General features: G+C 40.9%; 1 protein-coding gene across 1 annotated transcript in view; it reads left to right on the top strand.

Moving 5' to 3' along the window:
- DGKK (diacylglycerol kinase kappa) overlaps positions 1-17,222 on the top strand; it is a 95,442-nt gene extending 78,220 nt beyond the window's left edge. Inside the window, exons 16-28 of the mRNA XM_016153268.2 lie at positions 320-424; positions 878-974; positions 2,594-2,701; positions 4,808-4,904; positions 5,165-5,272; positions 5,932-6,045; positions 6,381-6,515; positions 7,679-7,839; positions 8,430-8,571; positions 9,550-9,636; positions 13,185-13,295; positions 15,561-15,684; positions 16,803-17,222. Coding sequence (XP_016008754.2) covers positions 320-424; positions 878-974; positions 2,594-2,701; positions 4,808-4,904; positions 5,165-5,272; positions 5,932-6,045; positions 6,381-6,515; positions 7,679-7,839; positions 8,430-8,571; positions 9,550-9,636; positions 13,185-13,295; positions 15,561-15,684; positions 16,803-16,879 — 1,466 coding nt within the window. The 3' untranslated portion in view covers positions 16,880-17,222. The remainder of the gene's footprint in view (positions 1-319; positions 425-877; positions 975-2,593; positions 2,702-4,807; positions 4,905-5,164; positions 5,273-5,931; positions 6,046-6,380; positions 6,516-7,678; positions 7,840-8,429; positions 8,572-9,549; positions 9,637-13,184; positions 13,296-15,560; positions 15,685-16,802) is intronic.
- The last annotated feature ends 615 nt before the right edge of the window (positions 17,223-17,837 follow it).

Genomic DNA, 17,837 nt, shown 5'->3' with positions numbered 1-17,837 from the left:
CATTAAAACACAGAAAGCTCGGGCATATATATGAAGAGACATGGGGATATACACTGAAAAAAAGCTAAGACTACAAACAGCATCATGAAGGAGAGATAATGGTCAAATGAGAGTCTCCACTGTCTACCCAAACACTGACTGGCATTAACTAAATGAAAGAGATGTTCAAGAAATACCCAATAAATATGACCAGTCCTCCCTCCCTCCTTTTTTGCTTCCTTTACTTTCCCTTCCTTCCCTCCATCCTTGTTTGCTCACTTGCTTCTGTCTTTCCTTCCTCCCTACCTCCCTCTCCATTCCTTCCACTTTTTCTCTACAGTTTTGGATGAACAAACCCGACAGACAATATCAGTTAAGAACTTTACTTCAACTTTCTTCCTGGAAGATGACTCAGAAGATACTAGCCAGACGAGCCCGAGACATCGTAAGGATCTTTCTCTTCTCTTATTCTAGCCTTCACCACTGTCTTCTTGTGCCCAGAAAATAAAGGTGTGTTTTCATGCATCTTCCTTTAACCATAATCCTACTCTGCAGTAGATATTCCTCCCTCTTTCCCAGAAAACTCACACTATAAGATCTCATGACAATGTCCAGAAGTAATGACACCATTAGGTCCTTTGAAAAGGATGGCCTGATGAAACCCAAGATTTAAAGCTATTTTCACTGCCAGCAAGCAAGCAGCCCAGCCTCACTATCTTCTAAATGGAAGTCTCTGTTCATCCAAGATGATCCCTCTTTGGAATGAAAACACTGAATGTTATCTAAGATAAGATCATTGAGTTTGACCCAACTCCCACAGAGAAAATAGGTGAAATACAAGTTGGGGGAGGGCTTTCTTATTTGCACCTGACACCAATGTGATGCCTTTTGTGTCTAGGTTCTCATCGTGGAACTTTGTCTTTTATACCTTCTCTCAAAAATGAAGACCTAGATAACCTTAATTTGGAGCACTTACATTTTACAACTGAAACTATGTAAGCATTTAGCCCTCTCACCTTTTTATGGCATCTTCCTTTCTCTGGTTAAGAACATAATCTAAGGACACCCAGAGTCAAATCCTTACTCTACTTCCTACTTAGCTGGGTGACCTTACACAACTAATGCAACCAATCTGAACTTCAGTTTCCTCACGTGTAAAATGGAGGTAATTTTAGAACCTGCCACATAGGTTTGTTGTATTTATTGAGTTTATATATGCATAGTACTTGCACTGAGCAAGTGCTTGGTACCCATAGTTAAGGTTTATATGTATTAATAGTTGTTACTATTGTTATTATTATAAATAATAAATGTGTTAGCTTTTGTTATTTCAAAGGACTTGTTTTTCCACTGTTGCCTTTAATAGTCAATTATGGAGGTACTAAAAAAATAAATGGACATTTAGGGGACTATGTAGTAAATCTAAAGATGTCTTTCTTACTAGCCCCACCTGTTTCAAATATTCCCAGCAGCCAAGTTCCACCCCCATTCACTCATTTTGAGTTCCATTAAGATCACTTTAATATCAGTTAGAGAAACTGCAGTTTCTGGACCGTGGTTGAGGGAGGCAAATCTCATGTGAGAGATGTAGGATCAGTTAAGTAATGAATTTTAAAAATTATCTATAATTGAGTAGCTACACTCAATTAAGGACAAGAAGGACATAGTTTGCAATTACTGAAGTTTTCTGCAGCTTCTCATTTATTCCTATATCTACTCCTCACTCCCTTCCACTTCACCATTAGCTTAAGTCCATGTCTGAGGTCTCATGGACCTACCTAATGAGTTTTGACCCATTGGTGTGCTGACAAAAGTTTAATAACCAGCTTTATGAGAGAAAAAAGCCCTGATTTATTAACTGGTCTAAACTCTCCCACCGTGGTCTATTTCAAGCTACTGGTATAATGTCGAATGCAGAGTTGGGAAGTGAGGCATAATCAGCTGACATGAGCTGATACAAACTACCCCCAGCACACCACTGATTTTGACGGTAACACCTGAGATGGATTCAAAAGAATAAAAATGGCTTGATTATGTAGATGATACATAGATAGATGATAGATAGATAGATAGATAGATAGATAGATAGATAGATAGATAGATAGATGAGAGAGAGAAAAAGAAAGAGCTTCTTTTATCAGTCTTTTCTCACGATTGTGTGGTCACTTTGCTCTTTGATGTGAAAGTGCTACAAAGGAGTCCAGATATCTCTGAAAACAGTAGCACAGACTTTATTTTACTCTTGTTCATTTTATCTCAGGTACTCACAAGTTCTTTATGGAAATAAATCAATGATTCTATTTCCCTTTGTTATATGTGGAAAAAATATTGGCCACTCATATCTGAGAGCCTCCAAAAACAACTTCTTTATTATGAATCCCAATCCCACTGAATCCTCTCAACTAACTGGGTACCCTCTCTTACAGCTCACAAAGCTAGTTGTTAACACAATAGGACACCTACATGTGCCTCTCAAGAATGTTAAGTCTTGTGCCCAGTGTGAAAGGGACATTCCTTCAGTACTCTTTCATCATACATATAAAGTCTTTAGCCCAATGATAACGCACTTCTTTCCTGCACCAATGTCTGTCCTCTTCCCTTTGGCTAATTTCAGACGCTTCAAAGAAAGGTGTGTCATGAACAACTATTTTGGAATTGGGCTGGATGCTAAAATTTCTCTGGAATTCAACACCAGAAGAGATGAACACCCAAGACAATACAAGTAAGGAAAATAAACTCCCCTTCCTATGTGCAGACACATAATCACAATATGCACATGTATCCCTACATCCCCTACCTCTCAGACAAGCAACAGAAAAAAAGAAGTTCTTTGGAAGTAAAACAAATCAAATCCCAAGGTTAGCTTAGCCAGTCAGCTTGCCCTAAATGTTGACCTAGTCTGTGATGACTCTGCATTGACATCCTGGACTTTAGCTGTCTTCATAGTCTAGACCTGTGGGTTGCTGTGTAAATATAGCTAACTGTGTTACTGTTATTGAAAATTATTACAGGGGCTCAATTCAGCAAATTGCCTATTTTTGTTCTTTCTGTGAGTGCTTGACAAGGTTCTAGTAGTGGCTTCAGGTCTGTTTTTGCTTGGCAAGGCTGCAAAGTATCACCTTACCAGTTGTTGGTGTTCCATAACCTGGTTCTTTTGAACCAATTGATTTTACTCCATCCAGTGTTAGCCTGCTTGGCACCCTTTGGTACTTCTATACTACAGTCAAACCCTAAGGCAGTCTTGGAGTTCTTGTGGTAATTTGAAACCACAAGTAAAAAGAAACATGCCCCCCACGGTCATTACTGACACCTGCAAGCAGAACCTCTTTCTCAGAGCAAACCAAGGCTGAAGAACAAGTATTTTATCAGATATGTGATTTGCAAATATTGTTTCTCAGTTGCTTGCCTTTTTTATTGTTGCTTTCTTTTAATTTTCTTAATGCTATCTTTTTAAATACAAAAGTTTTAAATTTGGATGAGACCCAATTGATCATTTTTTTTCTTTAATGGACCATGCTTTTTATGCCATATAGAGAAATATTTGTCTAACCCAGGTTCTAAAATTTTGCAGTTTTCTTTTAAATCTTTTTTGTTTTAGCTCCCATATTTAAGTCGATAATCACACTGAGTTAATTTTTTGTATGTTGTGAGGTAAGGGTCTAAGTTCATCTTTTTGCACATATAAGGATATCCAATTATAACAGCATCATTTTTTAAAGCTGTTCTTTCCTGTAATGAATGACGTTGGCACATTTTTCAACAATCACATAACCATAAATGTAAGTTTTTTTTTCTCCTGGATTCTCACTTCTGTTCGATTGGTATGTATCTATCTTATACAATACCACACTTTCTTGATAACTGTAGCTTTATAGTTAGTTTTGAAACTGAGAAATGAAAATCTTCCAACTTTGTTCTTTCTCAGAATTGTCTTGGTTGTTCTAGTATTTTGCATTTCCATATAACTAAATTCCTATTTTTATAGATAAGGAAACTAAAGTACCCAAATAACTTAATGGTTTTAAACAGAATCCAATAATTTTGTGCTAGCTTTCTTGCATTGCAAAACTCATGCCCTGTGGTAGCTCATTTATGTGGCTCTACTTTAAAAGTTTATGGTAAACTCTAGCCAGTCTTTCTAGTGGTTGTAAGCCCTCAGCCTGTTTTTATCAGAGATCCTACAATCACCAGGACCTTGTCCTTGCCACCCTCACCCCAAGCCTCCTGATACCCTTGCCTGTCCTATATTCTCTCTACTGGCTCCTTTTCTATAATCTACCTAGTAAATTTAGCTCTATTTTACAGTACTGAATTAGTGTTTGATATGTAGATCTTAGAAAATCCTTCCACTTTGGCAGAAAAATTATACTTCAAAGAAATTGCAATCTAAGAGTCATATGTTTCAAATAAAATTGATTCCAAGCAACTGAAATATGGAGCTTCTGGAATGGGAGTGACACTTGCCAGGGTAGCTAGTATCTACAACCAGCTCTGCTCACGGCTTTTTATGAGTAGTACTTTCTCAATATTGCCTGTCTCTTCCAAGTCTGAATCAATATCAGCAACAAGAAAAAGTGGCAAATTTACATACTGATGGGAGACTGAGGCTTTGAAGGGCCCAGAAACCCATTTCAGCATGTGTTTGCATGGGGATACCAGTTATATCGCTGTAGCTTCCCCTCCTGTGTCCAGTTTCCATTCAGTATGACTCCTCTCTATATGAAGGCACTTGAGGAATAAAATGGTGTTCCCTCTTGCTTTTCCTCATCCAGTTATTTTTATATTATTCACCATATGACTGCCTTTCTCTACCATTATCTCCCTGTAGTAGCCGCCTTAAGAACAAGATGTGGTATGGCCTTTTGGGAAGCAAGGAACTTTTGCAACGCTCTTACAGGAAACTTGAAGAACGAGTGCACCTGGAGGTTAGTGGAAAAAAGAGTAATCCTTTCTAGGCATAGAAAAAGAAAATATCATGACTTTAGGGATCAACTTTCCCTATATCCCTGGTTCTCTCCAAGCTTTAACTCACAGCTCACTCACAGCTCATGGGAGAAAGGCATGAAGATAGATTTCTATTTTATGGATGAGAAAAGAATAGTGTGAAGAGAAGACAGAGCCCTTTTCCCATCTCTGTAAATGTCTCTTCACATTGGTATCTTCACATAGTAACTCCACTTTTCAGTGTGATGGAGAAGCCATCTCCTTGCCAAATCTGCAAGGCATTGTAGTGCTCAACATTACCAGCTATGCCGGAGGCATCAACTTCTGGGGAAGCAGCACGGCAACCATGGTGAGTATGAAACAAGAAATGGGAATGAGAGAGGTTTGGACCCTCTAAGGTTCTCTCAGAAAGGAGAGCTGGACTGACTGGAGTAGGAAGTGGACAATGAGGGAACATGAGGAGGGTTGGGAACTTTTATTAGTAGCAGCTGTATAAGCAGTTTTTAAAAAGGCAATTACCATGTCAGAGCACGAGAATCAACCAAAGACCTCCCTCAGAATCAGATCAATTCTTAAGTATTGCCTGGACTTTGAATTTTCCATTCCTCAGGCCTGGCAGATCCTTGAAATGTTACCTAGGCCATGTTCTTTTCTCCAAAGATGTCTATAGATTAAACCTGGGAAATTGGCCATGACCCTTTTCCTCTGAGCTCACATAAGAAGGCCATGAGTCTAACTGGAATGGCCTTGGGCATTTATGATGCTACTGTGGACAGGGAGGGAACCAGCTGAGAGCTGTGATCTCCAAGGGGGCTAAGAATTATGATATTAGTGCCCTTGTCCTAGGTTGACTTTCTGACCTCATCTTTTCCCTTTTAAAAATTAGTAACTCCACTTTTCATGAACTAGAAAAATTTTCACCAGGAACCTTCAAACACACCTGCTTGTGATAGAGAAAGTGTGGTTTCTCAGGGGGGGGTTGTATATGACATACTTCTTCTACCTCAGGAATATGAGGCTCCTGCAATAGATGATGGGAAATTGGAAGTAGTGGCAATCTTTGGTTCCATACAGATGGCAATGTCCCGTATCATCAACCTGCATCATCATCGCATCGCCCAGGTAGGCAGGGGCTGAGTGGGCACCAGGAGGGGGCTGAGCTCTGGGCCTACAACCTAGGGTATAGGGTAGTCCCAGGAATTAACTGGGAGTAAGAGTGTCAGGGTGGAGGAACGCAATTATCTGGTGGGCAGCAAGGTGGCTAAGGTTGGAGAGAGAGGTGGTAGAAGGAGCAAAAAGTCCATAGATAGCAGGTGTTTCCTCCCTGAGATAATCTGATTCACATCCTTGCCAGTCCTGTTTCAGATATAAATAAGGCCATGACTGTGGGATTATCAGATTGTTCTATAGTAGTTGCCTCATTTTTCTCCCCCATTCTCCCTCCTCTTCTCTGGCAGTGCCGTGAGGTGATGATAACCATTGATGGTGAAGAAGGTATCCCAGTGCAGGTGGATGGGGAGGCCTGGATTCAGAGGCCAGGCCTTATCAAGATTAGATACAAGAATGCTGCCCAAATGCTGATAAGAGATCGGGTAAGAAGAGAAAGGCTTGTCTTGGGTTCCTACATTGTCTCATCTACAGTTATCACTTGAGTACTGAATACTTCTAGTCAAGCAGATACCCTCAAAAGGATGTCTGAATGCTACTTGCATCAGGAGCACCTTGGGTGCTTGCTAGAAATGAACATTCCTGGGTTCTACACCAGACTCAATGAATCAGAATGGAAATGGGTAGTTCCTGGGAACTCCCATTTATAAACCAGCCCCTGAGACACTATGATATATACTGACATTTGCAAACCACTGTCCAAGAGAGTGAGACAAGGAGCTCCCTCCTGTAGTTTTAGACAAAGTTGTCCTCCCTCCACTGCACATAGAGCTTTAGCCTCTGGTGCGTATGGAGAAATCCGCTCTTTCAATAAGAGATTCTTCATTGAATATGGTCTTTAGGTTCCTCTACGGCTCCTTAAAATGCTGCATTCACAAATGTCATACACTTCAGCTAAATTATCTAAAGCTAGAAAGGAGCCATTATTGATCAGATAGATGTTCAATGCTTGGGGGCTTTATTCCATTCTGACCTGAAGACAGTCCATAGAAACAGCAATAGAAGGAGGGGAAGTCTAGTTTATAAACTGTCTACTTTGTGCTGGGCACTTTACATATATTCTCTCAAGTAGGTCCTCCAACAATCCTATGAGATAGATACACTTATTAACATTTTACAGGTGAGGAAAATGAGGACAAGAGAGGTTAAATAATTTACTAGAGGTCATATAACCAGTAAATAATAGAAGAAAAATTCAAAATTAAATGTCTAGTTCTAAAATCCATCACAACATATTACCTAGATTTGGCAAAGAAAGGATCATGAAAGGTGCTCCACTGTCTTTATTGATAATGATGCCCTCATATAGGAGTCTCTGGAAGGCAGACATTTGTCTAATTGAAGCATGTTGTCCCAAGGCTTGACATAGTATCAATAACAATAAAAACCTAAAGTACCTAGTATAGAAGAGACATTGAATAAAATAATGCATAGATGTATAGCTGTGTAGGTTGGTATATGGTTGAATGGTTGTGCCTTCTTTTCCCTTTACTCACTATACCCACAAATATCAGACTCACATACAGATCTTTCACATGCCATCTTAACTACAGTACACATTAGGATCTGCCATTGTCTTCATCTCCAGGACATTGAGAACTCAATGAAAATGTGGAAGTGCAAGCATACTGAAATTCAAGCTGCCTCTCAACCACAGCTGGACTCCCGAGAATCTCAATGTAGCCTCTCTGATGAGGAGTCTGCCCAGATGCAGCACTTAGCTCAGCTTGCAGAAAACCTCATCAGCAGGTAAGTGGATTAGACCAAATACAGGGCTGGGAATCCTAAGAAGGGATAGAGAGAAGAAGCGAATTTGTGTCTATTGACTTCTGGGGAGCCTGGGATCAGAAAGGAGTCTTACCCAGAGCTCTGAAGATTGACAGGGACCCTAACGATCCAGGCAGAAATGGTCTTTATGCTCGGCAATAAGCCAATTTGGACCCCTCCCATTAGGCCCAAAGATGAATTTTGATCTCCTCCTGCTGCCCCAGACACAACAGGACTAAGAATGTTTATCCTTGCCCTTAAATATCAGGAGGGCCTTGGAGTTCCTGGTGTCAGCTGCCCTTCCCTAGTTTGGTCTCCTACTCTCCCAAAGAACCCAGTACTTAATACAGGTGATACAAGGATGGACAAAGATGAATACCTAGAGAAGAGTAGAAACATTTTTTGGCATATGTGGTCACCTAGAGATGAGTAGAAACAATAGGATGGAGTAAAAACTTCAATTTGGGTACCTAGGGCTTTCATTTCTATTGTTATCCTAACCCTCACCAGCACCCCAGGCCAGAATTCCTTCAGAACTCCAGACTCATCTATCTGTCCTTGTTTTATTACAGACTTACTCACCTGAGCAAGGTCCACCAGCATGTGTCTGTTCTCATGGATTCTGTGAATGCCAGTGCTAACACCCTGAACAATGTATTTTATGGCCAAGACAATGGCAACGAGGTAGGTGCAGCTTCCTGTACTCTCATTGAGGTAAGGGGTAAAGGGGCAGATGAAGGAAAAGAGTCAAACCAAATAATAAAAAGAATGAAATGGAAGGAAGGGGAGCCAAAGGCTATGTGAGAAAACTGGGAAAATGATATGTCAGGAAATTGATGGATAGAGTGGAGGGGAAACCACATAGGTATTCCTTGTTACAGGTCCAGAGGACTACTGGGGAAATCCCATATCAGATTTTATCAGCCTGAGAGCTAGTCCTCTTCCCTGATAGCCATCTACTACACTGACTTCAGGGGATAAATGGCAAGTGAATGGAGAGAAATTTGGCCTTGGCTCTTCCTCATCCTAGGTAACCTATTAAGGTGACACCTGTCACTGAAACCTGAGCTCCAAGCTTCCCTGGTTTTCCTCTTGAAGGAAAGGTCCAGATTAGGATGCTTGATGTTAAATATGTTATCCCATGACTTTACCCATTGCCAGATTTAAAGGATGCTTTTAAAAAGTAACTTCAGTGTTAGGCAAAAGATACAAAAGAGCCACATATAGGATCAGGGCCTCCTAAAATGTGGGTTACCTATTTATTTTGGGTCAAATCTTAGTTGGAGGAGGCCTGGAGCTCAAGGCCTAGAATTTCAAGAAGAGGGCTAGTTGGGCGTAACTTCACCTATAATGGGAAAGGTAGCTTTAGCCCAGCAGCAACAATTTACTCTCTGGTTTGCTATTAGTATTTCCCTATACCAATAGTATTCAATCAATGATGCCAAATACCAAGTCGTGCTATGTCACTTCAAAGGACACACCAATACAGCTACAGTGGTTGACAGCTGGCGTCAGTTCTGATTGGTTGGTATCCATGCTGTACTAGTTGTGCTATATTTTGAATACTTTTACTACAGCTATATCCTACTAGCCTGCTCCTACCCTCCCACAGAGAAGCCAGCTGCTGCATGCTTGCTAACCAACAACTCCTCTGTCTTTGTCCTTTCTCTTCCTTTTTCTTTCTTTTCTCAGATTCTAAGCAGAAATGATGCAGTAGATGTTACATTTAATCTTAAAGGGCTCTACAATGACACCAAAGCTTTCCTGGATGAAAACTTGGTGAGTGGAGGGGGTTGGAACAAGGGAGGGCAAAGTCTCCCATCTGAAGATGGTCATGGTCTATGCTTGGATCTAGGATACTGGAAGACCTGTAGGAGCATTTTGTCCAGGTGCTTACCTGGCAGTCTCTGCTGTATCAACCTCACCCAAGGTTGTCACTGATTGTGTCACTTCACAGGTTATGCTAACCCATAGGGACTACCATATCCTTGAAGAAAAGTCTTCCCCCTCTCCTGGGTCCAGACCAGGCCAGTCAAAAGTAGGTTGTTATCATTATATATAAAATAGCTTCAGTAAAAAAGAGTGAGTTCCTTTGAGTTGTTCTGTATCTCACAAGTGTTCACATATTTCTCACCATGGGGAAAAACAGTATAGAATAGTGGGAAAAGTTAGGGGACTCTGTTCAAATCCAAAATCTTCCATTTACTAGCTGTATTAGTTCCCTAAGGCTTCTGAGACAAAATACTAAACCCTGGGTGACCTAAAACAACAGAAATTTATTCTCATAGATCTGTAGGCTAGAAGCCTGAAATTACAGTCAATGGGGCCATATTCCCTCTGAAGTCTGTAGGGTAATCCTTCCTTGCCTCTTCCTGGTGACAATCTTTAGTGTTCTTTGGCTTGCAGATGCATTATTCCCATTCTCCATCTTCACACAGTGTTCTCTCTATGTCCCTCTGTCTCCGAATGGCCATCTTTTTATAAGGATACCAGTCATACTGGATCAGGGGCATACCCTACTCATCTTAAAAACTAATTACATCAGCAATGACCCTATTTCTAAATAAGGTCACATTCTGAGGTACTTGGGGTTAGGATTTCAACATATCTTTTGGAAGAGAGGAGAACATAGTTGAAACCATAACACTAGCTATGTGAAATAACTTCACCTCTCTGGATCTCAGTTTCCCTACCTATACAATAGGAATTGCAATCTCTACCTCTCCAGGTTGTTGTGAGGATTAAACAGACTTGTATATTAAGTCCCTAGCTATGTTTGTTACATAGTGGCAGCCTGATAGATGGTAAATTTTATTGGTGTTAGGAAAAATAGTCTGAGGCGTAGTTGAGTATTTTACAGAAGGCAAAGTCCATAAGCACACTTGGTGAGCGTGGTCTGATGAGTCAACTGATGATAACCACTCCGTTTTGGGGTCCTGTTTAAGGCCTTCAGGCAGATGCTGTTCTTGTCTCTCATCTATGGTTTATTTGAAGAAGGGCTTCTGAGTTGTTATTTCAAAAAGTATATCTTCTTCTTTTCCATTTGCACATCTAATTGGCACACTACACAGGCAGCAGAGTGGCTAAGGCAATCAGGAAAAGCTGTCCCAGCACCTAAATCCCAAGCTATAGTCTTTCAGCTTTAGACAGTAGCAACAAACATATCTTCTATACATACACAGAACTCAATGGCCTTGCCAGTTTGGGCAGCAGGAAATATGGGAACTTGACCTCTCATTGTCACTCAGGCTTTCTTGAGGCTCATCTTATAAATATTGTTTCCTGCCAGCCAAAAGCCCAAATAGAGTATGTGGCATACTTAATAAAGGATCTGGTAAAGAATCACACATATGCACATCCAAATGAGACCAATGGGCAGGAGGCAGCTAACTAAGAAAGACAAAGTTTCTCCAGAAAGGCTATGTCATAGAGGTAGCATGGAGATAAGGCTTATTTCATTTGGGTGTTGTTATTCCTTACCTTGAGGAAAGGGAGTATGGAGCTCGGTTTTGGCAGAGGGATGTAGACTTATGAAGTAAATCCCACCCAGTAACTCCCACTTCCCTTATTTGGCAACCTCACTCATGCTATGGCTAATGATGTGTTGGGACAGGAACCAAGAAATAAGCAACAAGGTCCTGAGTCAGTTTGCATATTTACCTCAGAGAAGAGTCCTGTACAAGGTTTCCACTGGAGCCAGAAGGACAGGAGAATAGAATACAAGATTCAAGCCCACCCATCTACTATTTTTCAGAGCCTAAGTTTCCAGATGCCAAATAAGAAGTCATTAGGAAGCAATTCTATTCCTTTCTGGTTATAATTAGGAATCATTTTCCAAAGCCCAAATTCCTTTCTTTTCTGTGCCTTTGGGTTTGACTACCAAACCCCTTTTGAGCATTGCTGGTAAGCATGCCCCTAAGGACTCCCACCCCTTCCCCCATTACCTTGAAGTGATGGCCATTTCTTTCCGATACCCATTCTCCCCCATCCCACTGCTCTGTGCACATAAATGTCTGTGCATCTGGGATACCTGGTACTGTCCTAAATCATTAGTTGTAAGACAAAAGTCAAGAGATTATTTTTCAGCCCTGACTTGTTTCTCTCTCATATTCCATCCTGACTGACCATAACCTTCAGCCCCATCCCCTATCCATTTACCTGACACCCATTTGTGACCCTAAGTAGGCAAGGCTCTAATTATGGCTGGAACATCAAGTGGCCCAATGCACAGCAAGAGGCCACATAAGGACCAGGTTGAAAGTAGAGCATGCCAGGGAGGAGAGGTGAGGCCAAGCAAGGTGGGCTGTAAAACATGTTCAGGATGAAAATATCAGTATGCATTTGTTCTCCCAGTTCACTATTTACTAAAACATAAACTATCCCATCTATGTTGCTGGTCTAGAACTTTGTCTGAGTTGGAGATGATTCCAGAATAATACATTTTATGTCTCCCATGGACTGAATATAGTTCATACTGTGGGTGCTGGGGGTTACTACGGAATACTTAAACTGTGTTTCCTGAACCTGTGGGACAAACCTCTGAAACTCATTTCTTATTGACAGTGAATAGATAGGGGCTAAAGCACAGACTGCGGAGGCAGGCCCTCTTTGCCAGAAAAGAAAATTGAGCCAATATCTCTCTAGCCCTCTCCTTGCTTCAAAAAGCAGCCTTTAAATTACAATAGCTGTGTAATAAAGATCCTCCCCCATCCCCAGAATCTGGCTATTTCACATATCCTTTCTGGGGCTGTGTGGTATAGAGGGTAGGCTATAGAGTTAAACAGATCAGGGTTCTGTCTAGCCATGTGATTTTGAGCACTAAACTTCTTTGAGTCTGTCTTATCCCCTATAAAATGAGAATAGTATCTTATAGATATAAAGTTATTGTAAAGATGAAATGAAATCATGCATGCACAGCGTCTAGCATGCAGTATGTGCTCAAAAATTGGTAGCTGTTATTTAGGGAGACACTTATATATCTCCAGGGACTTTTAGAGTCAAGGGTAGGGCACTTATCCTAGACCCTAGGCTGCAGGGGTATGAACTCGGTGTTAATTTATGCTGGTCAAAGGGCCTTTCTTCCTACCAAACTGTGAGCATGTCTAGTACCAAGGAAAGCCATACAATCTGGTTGTTTCCTGGGTCTCCCAATTGAGAAAGAAAAGAGCTCGCTACACTTTTCCATGACCCCAAGGACAAAAGAGATGCAAGTTGCCACCCTATGGTCTCATGGCCACCAGCAAAAACTAGGGTCGGGGAGAGGGCAAGAGTCTACAATGGCAGAGTGCGAGGCATTGGACATTCACTCTCTTTCTTGTCTTCACCAGCTGAGAAATGCTGAAGATAAGGCTGTACTGCAAACTAACCTGGATGCCATGAATAAGGAGTTTGAAAAGCTATCTGAGATTGACTGGATGAATTCAATCCTTGTCCCAGAGGTGTGTGATCTGGGGATTGGGAAATAAAGGGGAAGAGGAATTCTTCTTTGTGTTTTACCTTCTAGTGTGGGCCAGGGAACAGCGACTGAATAGCAGAGAGAGTCTAGTAGCGATTTTGGATTGAGCTTAATGGAAGCTTCTTCTCTTACCTCCTCATCATAAGTAGACAGAACAAGGTAGAAAGCACACTGAAAAATTAGATGACCATAAAAAAATGATCAGGAAGAAGAACCATTCTGTGGTAGAAGATGATTGGGAAAGAATAAGCAAGATTGTTTTTTTTCTGTGCTGTTCTCCTGGCCACAATTCCCCCTCTCTGCTTAGTAGCTGCATCTGGTACATACCATGATGGCCATACCAACTGCTTACAACCAACCTCTGTTGGTTGATTCTAAGGCCTTACTGGTGATTAAATCTCCCAAATATCACCTCTCTCTGCTGCTTATTATCCATCCCCCTCTGGGAGGATAGAAGTGTTTCCAGTGCCTTCCCCTACCAGGTGTGTGGCTTAAAAGACAATCAAGCATGGTAGTAGTAGCTACAATATAGCTGTAGAGAAGCTATCATTTTTGGACAACTCTGAGCACTTTCTTGAGATCGAAAAATAGTTCTACATAATAACTCAAATGACCCAAAGATGTCCACCTATCACTAGGTAAATTATACCCTTTATGGTCTGACAGGGTTTTTCCTTAAATTTCCTCACCATGGAATGGCTCATTTCAAGCTGTAGGAATCCCTGGTTCCCCTATGCATTGTACCTGTTTTCTGGCTCCATACACCAATTGTACGCATGTCAACAAGCCATATAGGCAAGTTTGGACTAATACAGTAATCAGGTTACCAATTAAGAGAAAAAGCCACATACAACTTCAGGCCTTAAAGGATTTAATAACTTTCTTATCTGCCTTTGCTGACAACTTTGCTGCTCTTGATCAGTAGCCCTCTGGAGAAGGGAAACATGCTGCCATGCAGAAAAGGAAGCAAACTCTTCTAGTACCCTGTTTCTATTATTACTCAGTTCAAGTATATCTCACCAAGCCCCTGAACTATGCTAATGGGCTGGATATTGAGAGAAATTATGAAAAACCATCCATGGCCAGAGGTCTCAGTATGTGAGTCTGCCTGGCCTAGGGCATAATTTCTTTTTTGAGCTGCAGTATTTCCATAAAGATGAAGAAGTAAGGCTCTAAAGAAGGGCAGAGTGGATTGAAAGAAAGCCAGGAAGTTGTTGCTCATTCACATGACATTATTGCTCACCTTAAAACCAGAGAAGATGCAGATCCACTTTGGTGGGGAAAAGCAGGATGAAAGTCAATTATTCATTGTGCTTTCCGAGGCTTTGGCTGAGGGGCAAAATCCTGTGGCCTTCCTTTAGGTGTCTTCTGAAAGGCAATTCTGATGGCCCTTGTACGTAATCTAGAGGAGACAGGATAAGTAGGGGTCAGAACAGGAAGAGGAGGAGGACAGTTTTATACTCTTCTTCTAATAGAGGGGATCAGAGATATACATAATCTTAAAGAGAAGAAAATCCCAAAGTTTCTTGGAATGTGTTTGACCGAACTTTATGGCAACAAAGTTAACCTTAGGATACTGAGACCAGTAGTGAAACAAGCATGCTTTAGTAGAAGTGAGAAGACTAAAAGGCTGAGCTGGAATTAAAGAGCCTGCATGATCTGTATAGTAGAGAACCCACATTCATAATTAAAAGCTATGTACAAAGAACATTCTTTACATTCCAGACAGGAAATTAGGTGGTCTAGGTAGCAGATTCTTCCCTATAGGAAGGTATTTGGACAAGGGAGTGAGTTGGGAATCACCAAACCATATGTCTGAAGGAAGAGGTGATTTTTTTCTAATTCATGCAAAGGTGCCACATGAGCTAGCAGTGACTCTAGCAATTTCACCTTACTAATCCCTAGTTGCATGACCTCCGGTGACATATTTATCTCTCTGAGACTCTGCTTCCTCATTTTTGCAATAGGAGTGATAATATCCACTTGCAAGATTATTTTGGGGCTTATATGAGAGGATTTATTAAAGCATCTAGCAAGGCACCTGACACAGAATAGGATATTAGTAAAGAAGACTTGCCTTCCTAGCACGTAGGACTAGTGGTTAGGGGTGTCTCCCTCACCTGGATATACAGCAGATCTGCCTGCTTTCTTCAGCCATCCTTGTTCATCATCTTGCCAGGTCTTTTGGAGTTGTTTCTGAATGTTAAGCAACTAACATTTTGACCTTCTTCTTGCTGTGGTTTCCCAGGACAAATTTTCAGACACTGACAGTAGAAGCCTCAGAATGAAAGTTAAATTCCCTAAACTGAGGAAGAAGAAACTAGAAGAGGAAGATAAGCCTAAGTCAGGCCAAAGAGTCCAGGATTTTGTTGGTAAGTCTCCCCCACAGGCATAGGGGTCATGAAAACTTCCCTAGTAGCACTGGTATCTCCCAAGGACCTAAAACTCTAATTAGAAATGTTCACAGGTGTGGTGGTGATAGAGGAGGAGGCTAGTTGGGAGCCAGCCTTAGGTAATGTTAAGCAGTTCCTTAGACAAGGTGAGTTAGAATGTGATATGGACACTGTCAGGGAAAGAACCTGAAAAGGAACCCTGCTGTGTGGTCTCTGTGAAATAGACAGCTGAAGAGAAAAATGATAATAAGCAGTTACTTTTCTGCTCCACCCATTCCTGTTACAGGTTGATAAAGTCTGGCACAATAGTCATACTTATATCTCTCTCCTAGTCAAATACAACTACAAGCTTTTGGTCCTGAAAGCAATATTATTTGAAATGGTTTGATGGTATCAGTGGTGGGCACCTATAGGGTCAGGACAAGGTTCCATTACCTTTCTAAACATTTTTATTCCTTGTTATAGTAACTCCCTGGAAATACAAAATTTGTATGTTGTATTATTGGAATTTTGGTTCCATCTCTTCTTCAAAATTGGACTTATTCATTATTAATACATCGGTGGAGCTCAAAATAAGGTTCTCTTAGAGTTGTCAGTTATGCCAATTCTGATGTCAATGGTCTCTTCTAAATTTGGCCTAGACAACCAGAAAGTTTGAAAGATATAGCAATAGAGTGCATGGGGAAAAGGGATGGAGCGTGGCAGTTTGTTTTGTTTTTGAAGAACTAAAAGTTTGCACAAATGCCAAGGGAGAATCTCCTAGACCAAGCTGTGTTTTCTCAACTTTGGTCCAGTGGGTTTGATTCTATAAGAATCTGCTATTTGAGAGACCATGGTGTTTGAGAGTCTTTCTGAAGACCTTGAAGGGGTCAATAGCAGTTCCATGGATTATCAGGTTCTGAGAACTCATCCCATTTGTGTTTGGCTCACATGGTATCAACTGGTTGTCTTGGATGGTTCAGAGGTGGTTGGTACAATAGAAACAAACCAGTCTGTCTCCTAACAGAATCTTTGTTTGCTCTCTTTAGGGTCTATATATTTGGGCATCTGGCAATGTGCTAAACTCATTATTTCTATACTTGTTTTTTCCTCTGAAGGAAATTTGTGGCATCGCAGAAACCGTGAAGATGAAAAAGATGATGATTCTCCAATATCATCAAGATCTCAACTGTAGCCCTTGAAAGCTGGATGGAGAGCCCACAACATTTAGAATTATACTTAAAAAAAACTCTCAAAACCTTAATATAGACTAAATTATTTCAGAACATGAGCTCCACCAAAAAAGATCTCCCAATTCTTTACACTAATACATTTTTCTTGTACTCAATCAGGTCTCTATTGAGGTTTATATCATCTCATCGGCCATATTCTTGTTCTGATTTATCTTGTTCAGTTGTCCTTCTCTTTGTGCACCTTGTACAACTACGGTATTTAATTGGAATGAGCTTTTTATGAATGCCTGGGATCTACAAAGGATTCAAGGGAGTTCACCTCTTCAGGGAATTTGGGAATGGTTTTCTCTAAGTGGCAGAGAAACAGTTGATGCTAGGGAATGAATAAAAGAAATAGCCTCAGGGAGATGAGGAGAGGGGTCAGGATAGCCAGGCTTGATTGTCTTTCTCCTCCAATCTTGCCAGTTGCAGCTTTCAGGAGTTCTCTTCTAGTTGGCTTATTAAGATGAAAATGAGGTCCTGGGGGCTTGTCCACTTGCCTATTACAGTGATCATGTGAAATCTTTCCTTGTAGATGTGGTTACTGTTCTCCCTGTAAATTTTGTTTTTCCATGTGTGTATGTTTGTCTTTGCACATGTCCAGGTGGTGCTCTGGCGGCAACCATACAGGCTCCCCTCCTCCTGCCTTGATTCTAGCCTGCATGCTTCCAACATTTTCACTGGATTTTTAAACTAAATGTTTTGCTGCTGTGCTGCAGTATAGATTGTGTACAGAGACATAAAGATGTATATATTATATACATATATTATATATATTTTTTAAAGTTGAAAATACAACTCGACCTCTAAGTGACCCTATAATTTATTGTGCTAACCAAGAAATCCCTCCCCACCCTGATCCCATCCCCCACCCCCATAATCCTACACACACACACACACACACACATATGCCTCTACCAA

The sequence above is a fragment of the Rousettus aegyptiacus genome, unplaced genomic scaffold (assembly GCF_014176215.1).
Source record: "Rousettus aegyptiacus isolate mRouAeg1 unplaced genomic scaffold, mRouAeg1.p scaffold_m13_p_9, whole genome shotgun sequence".
In the NCBI taxonomy this organism is placed as follows: Eukaryota; Metazoa; Chordata; class Mammalia; order Chiroptera; family Pteropodidae; genus Rousettus; species Rousettus aegyptiacus.
Note: the sequence above shows the minus strand (reverse complement) of the source record. Positions and strands in the feature narration are given on the sequence as shown.